Raw genomic sequence first — 9,024 nt, 5'->3', positions numbered from 1 at the left:
TTTTGTGGGGGAGTCCTTTGAACTGGGCTGAAACCATGGACTCTGGAAGACCATGAAGTCTCTTATCTAATTCTTGTATAAGTGCTTTTGCTTTGTGATTTGTTTTTTTGTTAATCTTATGTTTTAGTTATTAGCTATTTAAGTTAATTTTTAAGCTAACTGTTTGTGCTAAGTTGCTTGTTAAATTTGTGAGTGGATGTTTCCCTTCCCTCTTCCCAAGTTGTGTTAGTCTAGTCAGCCAGATATTTAAGTCGTCTTTGTTTGCAGGTCAGTTTAGTTTGTCTTGAGCAGTTAGTTTGAGTTTGTTAGGTTAATTCATGATTTTGGCTTGAGTCTGTGTTTTCTTCATTTGACCTCTTTTAAGGGCCCTGTAACAAATTAGTTTGAATTTAGTTATTTTGGGGTACAATTTCCTTTGAAAATTTACTACTGTGTTCTCATGCTTGACTGGCTTGGTCCCTCTCAGAAAGAAACCGGAACACCTGGAGAAAACTCTCACATGCATGGAGAGAACATGCAAACTCCACCCAGAAAGGCCCCCAGCCCGGGATTTGAACCAGGGTAACCAGCTTGCTGAGAGGCAGCAGCTCTACCAGTTGCACCACTGTGCTGCCATGTATAAGAATATCCATCCATTATCTTTTACCTGCTTCTTCCACTTTGGGTCACGGGGTTCGCCGGTGCCCAAGTCCAGCAATCACTGTGCGAGGGGCAGGGTACACCCTGGATGGGTCATAAGTCCATCACAGGGACACATAGAGACAAACATCCATTCACTCTCTCACTCACATCTAGGGACAATTTAGAGTTACCAATCAGCCTAACATGCATGTTTTTGGTCTGTGGGAGAAAACCGGAGTACCTGGAGAAAATCCACGCATGCAGAGAACATGCAAACTCCACCTAGAAAGGCCCCCGGGACAGGATTTGAACCAGGGACCTGCTCACTGAGAGGCAGCAGCTCTACCAATTGCACCACTGTGCTGCCCTGTATGAGAATATATTAATTATAAAAGGAATGTCTTGTCTTGTCCTTATGCTTTTTAATGGCTTATTGGCAGTGTTAACATTCTATAACTATCAGTAGTAAGGGTCTTAGTATTTTTTGAGTCAGAAGCTGAAAAGTTTAGAAACCAATGGTCTAAAGAAAATTAACAGAAACTAAATTTAATCCTGATTCTGGGAACTCACTTGGAATTGTTCTCCAGATCCTGATAGATGTCATCGACCAACTCGCTCTGGGATGACTCGTGGGCCATGGCCTTGTAGAGTTTACAGGCCACCAAAGCTTTGGCCATGGCTTCTTCACCTCGTTGCCACAGGAACAACGCCATCTTCTGGCGCTTCAGTAGAACCGCCCACACCATCAGCTCATGGAAGGGATACTGGAACCTGCTGACCTCAGGATCGTCCACATCAATGTCTTCCTCTTCCTCCTTCTTCTTATTTTTCTTTCCCTTGCCCTTCTGCCGGGGCTCATCGTCCTACAGGGAAAAAAAACAACAACAAAACAAACAAGTAAAGTGACTCTTCCTCTTACGGCCAATTCATTACAAATACATGTTAGAAAATACACACCTCCATGCCAAGAAGCTTCAGAGCTTTGGGCTGTAAAGAACAAAAGATCAGAGAGTCGATTACAAACAAACAAGTACTTACTCATTATATCCATTATGTAAGTTATAGTCAAAGGGTCACTTATTGTATGAATGCTGATTCAACATTGTCAATAATATTTTTCAGAATTTTTTTGTACATTTTTGTTATCTAACTACTAGTGCATTTTTTGTTTCACTTTAGCCGTTTATGTATATTTAAAAAAACATCATCCTCGGGTTATTAGTGTTGTGACTTTTGGTTTTTGTAACATTTGTACTTTTCAAAATATTTACCTTTACTTGCAAATAATTTGTACACAAATTCATTCATTCGACTTTCAGAGAGATAAGTCACATTGAGCCTCGAAGACTCATTTACAAGTGGGATCTAGTTAGACAGACAAAAAGTAGTGAAACTGGAACACGTAGGAAATGAGGCAAAAATAATCCTATTAAACTTTTTCTTCTTGGCTGAGAAGAAAAACTCTCATATTAAAAAACACCTCACACATAAAGCGCATAGTGACGTAGACATTCCGTGGGGAAGGGGGGGGGGGGGTGACGAGAGCGGTGAGCAATGTTCAAGGATCAACAACAAAGTCCATGCTCGAGTTCAAGAATGCACTGGAGGGCACTGTAAGAGTCCTGATAAGGATGTAATCGTCAGATTACATTTTCTCCAGGCGAATTCAGATAAGATGGCCTTCAAGGCCAGCTGAGAGAGCCAAATTCAGATAAACACACAGTTGTTTTGGGGACAGGCAGAACTTAATGATGTCTACCTTGAGTCTGTGTTGGTACAAATGGTTCCGAAATGTCCAAATTACATGGCCACTCCGATGGAATGTGCCTGACTAAAATCCCTGAGATCTGATCCATTTTGCCCAAAGCATTTGAGTCTGGGTACTCGAGGCATGAACCAAGCCATCATAAAGGCAAGCAGCGTGATCGGGTCCAAATTTGCTGCCGACAACTTCCTTGATTGTAGATAAAACCAGCAACAAGCCGAATCCAAAAAGTAGGAACCAGTTATCATAAATCCAATTAAATATGCGTCCTTAAAATCCACAAATGGCAGCAGAGATAGACACATCATCAAGTCTTCAAGTCGATGAGATATCCAGCCAACAGGGCAAATCGACTCGCCTAAAGCCTGCTTTCTTTTTGTGGAAATGTTATCAGTTGTGTTGAGGGAACAACTGATCAAAACAAGTCCATAATTATGGTTCGGAAGATATGCAAGAGAGGCTCAGAAGCAGTTTCACAGACAGACAGAGCAGCAAAGCAAAGTGGAGAGGGAGAGGAAGGGAAAAGCGTCCAACCTTGGCAAGAGCAAGTGGTGAAAATGTAAATAAACATATAAGTACCATAATTTCCAGACGCTTATTTTTTCAGATGCTTTGAACCCTGCAGCTTATGCAATGCTGTGGTTAAGTAATGGATTGTTTTTTGATGGGCTAACAAGCTTCATGCCGCCAAAACATTTAGCTTCGTCACACCCTGGTGCTCACTTAGCTGCCCAATACACGTCTGTCTTGCGGGGTAGGTCCTTGTGACTAAATGAGACTACCTGTATACTAAATAACGGTTGAAAAAATCTGACCTATGAAATTACCGAACAGGTCACAGTGGATCAATGAAACTTGGTTTCATTTCATTCTCTCCTCCCTCTATGTTGTGCCCCCAGGGAGGGGGCGCAGTGCGCGGGAAGAAGATAAAGATATCAATCAATGACTTCCTGGTAGGCCACTGTGGTTTTTTTTAAACCAGCTGTGTTACCGGCACTGTTCAGAAAAAAACATTTACTGTACATATTTGTTACTGGTACGTATTGTAGCATTCTGCTGTGGATGACTGTCAGTCGCCTGGTCCCAGGGAGGAATTATGGGTAGAATTTATGTTCTATTATTTATCTTTTCAGTTAGCTGTTTAGCATTGTTCTTTTAGTGATTAATCTGTTCTTCTTAGTTTATGTGTTCATTATGTGTTAAATTGTAAAGCGCCATGTGTTGTCATCATTGTATGTTCCCATACAGTGACAAAATTGGTTCTCTGCCTTTAACCCATCGCACCTGTGATACACCCAGATACACTCAGGTGGAGCAGTGGGCAGCTATGTTAGTGCCCGGGAAACAATTAGGGATTAGGTATCTTGCTCAGAGACACCACGACATGTGGGAATGGCTGGGGATTGAACCCTGGGCTTTCGGGTCCCAAGTCGGCTGCCCTGCCTCTATCCCATCTCGGCCCCATTGTGTTGGGTCATTCAGTAGAGTAACCATGGGTGAGGGAGGTAGTTGTCATGAAGACCTGTGGGGTTCACTCTGTATGTAGGTTGAACAAGAAGATCAAGGGTTTAAAACACCATCTGGTGGTTGATTCTTGATCTACAACTAGAGCTGCACATCTCTCTGTAGCTGTGTACTGCCATGCTACAGTATTTAATTAAAATTTTAAAAAATCTTTCTGTGTAAATATCTCATGTTACAACATGGACCCCTGTGACTTATAGACAAGCGCAACCTGTATATGTATTATTTTTCTTTTAAAATTTAGAGGGCACAGCTGTTCCACGTGTGCTCAGTAGTCTCGAAATTATGATAAATATTTTACAACTTTAAGTCCTAGCTAGACTTTAGCTACTTTTCATTGCATTTTGCCTATATTTAGTGTTTATCATTTTGCTTCTTTTAGATGATGTTTAATATTTTTTAAATTTTGTTCCTTTTAGCTTTTAGTTAATATTCTGCTTTGGTTTTTTTTAGCCTAAAAACTCAGCTTTAGCCTTATTAGATAATTAATTCAAAGTCATTCAGCACTCAACATTCACATATAGATCCAAGTTCTTGTTTTGTTTTCTCATCTCAGTCATATAACATTTCAATTAATTATCTGTGCAGTCAACCCAGCTACAGTAGTGATAGATGTTCTCGGTCTTTACTCACTCTCTTGAGACCATACAGGTTGTTGTAGAGCGTCCTGAAATTCTTCCTCGTGTAGTTACACCGATACGCTCCACCCATCAGGAACTCCAGCACCAGTCCAATATCAATTAGTGTGATCTGGTAATCTGGAGGAAGATTTCCCTGAAACACACATCAGTAGGCCTGTTTTAAATTATACAACTCTGAATTACACTAAGGAGCCAGCTTCTACTGACTGATCACTTCCTTTTTCAGAAGAGCAATTTTAATCAAGTGAAATTTGCATTGAAGTTGTAACAGTATCAACAAGATGATCTAAGTCTTTCTCTGTTTCATTACTCTGAAAGATGGAGGAATAAATAATAGAAGTTATTTTTATTTAGTTACAGCATTCTCTCTCTGATAAACTTCTGTTATGATGAAATTTACTTTAAGAGGCTGTGTAGTCAGTCAATGTAAACTGAATGTTTATTAAAAATGGTCAGACAGAACAGGATTATTATGAGATCCTATTAAGTGCTTATTCTGTATGCCTTATGTCAGAACCAGATCAAAAGTATGATGAAGTGAATTAATAGGTTTGAGAATGTTTAAAATACCGGATAATACTCCAAACAGAAGCCAGAAGACTGCCATTTCCTTTCAGACCTCTCACCAGAGGACTTTTTAAGGCTCCACATCATTCTTAGGACCTGCTTGGACAATGTGGCTACCTCACCTGATGTTCTGGCTAAACTGTGGGCCACCAAGGATTTACTAAATTAGTATACTATTGTTCCCTTGTTAGAAAGAAGCCATGCAAGAGTACACCATGGACCATGATGTCTTCAGGACGGCCACAGCTCCTGTAGTTCAGGAGTTCAGCCTCCCTCTTGATCCACATGCAGGAGACCAGCCACCTTTATGAGTCCAGCTCCCCCCACAGAGCTAAACCACCCTCTGGGGCAGAGCCATCCTCAAGGGCTGTGCCACCCAACAGGGCCAAACGGTTCTAAGCTTCACCGACACCGTCACCTACAGAATAAAAAAGTTAGATCTATGCTAACTTCACACCCGAGTGTCATGCCATCTCTGTCTCTGCTGGTCATTTCAGTGAGAATTGAGGCGGATGCTACTTATTCACCAATATCAAAGGGCCTCCAGTTTCTAGTTACCCAGGGTTTCCACTCACCTCTCCCCAAGGGCCGCACACACCTGTGTCAGAGGGTCCCCAGTTACAACTCATCCTAGAGTCCACAGCCCTCAAGCCTTCATGGTCTTTAGCCACCAACTCAATTTTTCCTCTGAGCACACTGTTCTGAACATTAGTCTGACCTTGAGGTGAACTGAGACATCCACTGCTGTGAAGATTAGCAGCTGTCATAAATGTTTCCATACATCCATACACATAGGTGTTGCAACCATTATATGTGAAAGGGACAAGTCCCCCCCACATTAAAAAAAACGTTATTTGGCCCCCCCCCCCCCCCCCCACACACACACACACACACACTTTTACTATAAAACATTAGTTCAGGCGGCGCAGTTTCTCTTTCTTCGTGAACTAATCCATTCCACTTGATCAATAGGTGAATACTCAGGCCAATACAACTCCACTCCAGGTTTTCCTGGTTACCTCCAACTCTAAACACAGCAGTCTGTTGCCACGGTCACAATATACGGTGGTCACAGAATATGGTGTAACTAACACCTGCAGTGTTTCTGTGCGTTCCCTCCTGTCTCGACATAAAACGCGCACAGGTGGAGGAGATGGAGGCAACTCTATGTTGCTCGCTCGCCAGTTTAGTATGCTTAGTGTGGGCAGTTGTTGACCGGTTTATCATAAACATGTATTTATGTTGGGCAGCACGGTGGCACAACTGGTAGAGCTGCTGCCTCTCAGTGAGCTGGTCCTTAGTTCAAACCCCGGTCCAGGGGCCTTTCTGGGTGGAGTTTGCATGTTCTCTCCGTGCATGCGTGGGTTTTCTCCAGCTGCTCTGGTTTCCTCCCACAGACCAAAAACATGCATGTTAGGTTGATTGGTAACTCTAAATTGTCCCTAAGTGTGAGTGAGAGCGTGAATGGTTGTTTGTCTCGTTTGTCTCTATGTGGCCCTGTGATGGACTTGCGACCCGTCCAGGATGTACCCCACCCCTCGCACAGTGATTGCTGGACATGGGCACCAGCGACCCCCGTGACCCAAAATGGAATAAGCGGGTAAAGATAATGGATGGATGGATGTATTTATGTTCAGAGGATGCTTGAGAGGAGCGCTACATCTGTAGCATCTTAGCTTAGCAGTAACTGTGAGGCTGTAAGACGCTGCAGGTGTAAGAGACATTGGTTACGTACTGTAACACCAGATTCTATGAGTATAGGCGTAGCCTTTTAAGGCTGTCGCTGGTAGGTTTTATCCCGTCACGCGAAGCGTAGCACTGAAAACTTTAGTCCACGCCCACCTGTTGTGTGGGCCTCACACGTTGAGAGTGGGTAATCAGCTCCCAAATAGCTTTTTCTTCAGCCATTTAGGAGCCAATGAGGCCCAGCACTTAAAGGGCTACGCCTATACTCGTAGAATCTGGGGTTACAGTACGTAACCAACATTCTATTTCGTATAGGCTTCGCCCTTTAAGGCTGTCCGTGGTGGGTTAAAGGCGGAGCAGGATGTAGTCTATGCCTCACTGGGTCCGTTCAGACATGATATGAAGCACCTGCTTGCACCAAAAAACATTTCATCACTCAGCCTTCTATGTGCGTAATTACGCACTGTGTAATTACACGTTCCATGCACAGGAGCGCCCCGGAGAGAAAAGGGTTTCTGGCGGAGGAAAAAGGAAAAATAGAGGAAGGCTGAAAGCAGTCCTGCTGCCGAGAATGGGAAAGAGCAGGAGGTTACGATTGTAACCGTGTAGCAGTGAATAGAGCAGATCAACAGCTCTTCAATATGAGTGGATTAATAGTAATGAACTGATTAGTAATCAAATGAAATGATTGGTAACAGTAGTCATGAACTGATTGGTAACAATAAAACCAAAACAGCAGTCATATAACTTGTGACTATAATAAATATCTCACACTGTAATTGCATGCAGCCAGATGTGAGTCTAAACAGAATGAAACATGAAAACATTAAGATTTATTCTGTTACGGTGCTAAGGACAGAATGCGCCATGGAACCAGAAACATCACGCAAATAAAAGTGGAAAAATGAGCAAGGCGACGACCATGCAGCCACCCTGCAAATATCCTGCATTGTCATACCATTATGCAAAGCTGTCGAAGATGCAATTCCTCTGGTCGATTGCGCCCTGAGGTTCTCAGGAGGCTCTAAACCTGATGCTCTGTAAGCTTCAGAAATGGCCTCACACACATAACGGGCGACCTGCAGAGGCTTCTCTATAATGTACAAACAGAGGTTGAGTCTGACGCAGTGTGGCCGTGCGTGTTATGTAACATGCCAACGCACGCACAGGGCAGAGGAGATGAAAAGATGCTTCTTCTTCTGATTTGTAAGGGGGAGGGAAAAACCCTACTTTCTCCATGCACCAACGCTGAAAAGCTGTCCACTTTGATGTGTACAGCGCTTTGGTGGAAGCAGCACGTGAGTTTTGGATTGTGCGCACCACTTCCTGAGAGAGACCCATCTTCTCTAAGTGGATCCGCTCAGCGGCCAGACCCAAAGGTGCTGGTCTTTTTCTGGGTGACTCCTGATCACTCCTCCTGCCTGGAGGAGAACATCCTCCCTCCACTGCAGTTTCCACGGTCGACCCGATAACAGACATCTCAGGATTGGGAATCACGGGGCGCTCATGCGCTCGGGGGCTACCAGAATAGCTGACAGTTCTTCCTCTCGAACTCGGTTCAGAAACCGTGATATTAGAGAGACTGGAGGAAATGCGTAAAGGAGCATTTTGGGCCACGGGCTGTGGGCAAAAGCGTCCACTCCTAACGGTGGGTTGTCCCATGGGCTCAGGGAGAACCATAGTTGACACTGGGCGTTCTCCCATGTGGCAAACAGATCCACTGCTGCTCTCCCAAACCGTTTCCAAATCTGAGAAATCAGCTCGGGATGGAGGCTACTGTCCCTGTTGTGCGGACCGCCCCTGGACATTATGTCCGCTCCTCTGTTCAGGATGCCGGGGATGTACAAACCAGATTCCAAAAAAGTTGGGACACTAAACAAATTGTGAATGAAAACTGAATGCAATGATGTGGAGATGGCAAATGTCAATATTTTATTCGTAATATAACATAGATAACAGATCAAAAGTTTAATCTGAGTAAATGTAACATTTTAAAGGACAAATATGTTGATTCAAAATTTCGCAGTGTCAACAAATCCCAAAAAAGTTGGGACAAGTAGCAATAAGTGGATGGCAAAAGGAAATTGAGCATATAACGAACAGCTGGAAGATCAATTAACACTAATTAGGTCAATTGACAAAATTATTGGGTATAAAAAGAGCTTCTCAGAGTGTCATTTAAAATGGAGTGTGGCAAAATGGAAGACTGTTCTGTGGTCA

At 43.3% G+C, this 9,024-nt stretch overlaps 1 protein-coding gene across 1 annotated transcript in view; it reads right to left on the bottom strand.

The window, feature by feature from the left end:
* Positions 1-1,187: 1,187 nt before the first annotated feature.
* Positions 1,188-9,024, bottom strand: part of LOC119427325 (transient receptor potential cation channel subfamily M member 1) — a gene marked incomplete in the record, with an annotated part of 37,646 nt that continues 29,809 nt past the window's right edge. The window contains 3 exon segments of the mRNA XM_037694917.1: positions 1,188-1,484; positions 1,579-1,608; positions 4,544-4,684. Coding sequence (XP_037550845.1) covers positions 1,188-1,484; positions 1,579-1,608; positions 4,544-4,684 — 468 coding nt within the window.

Source organism: Nematolebias whitei, chromosome 2, assembly GCF_014905685.2.
Source record: "Nematolebias whitei isolate Nwh7 chromosome 2, NemWhi1, whole genome shotgun sequence".
Classification (NCBI taxonomy): domain Eukaryota; kingdom Metazoa; phylum Chordata; class Actinopteri; order Cyprinodontiformes; family Rivulidae; genus Nematolebias; species Nematolebias whitei.
The sequence above is the reverse complement of the archived record's forward strand: the minus strand, read 5'-3'. Positions and strand labels throughout refer to the sequence as shown.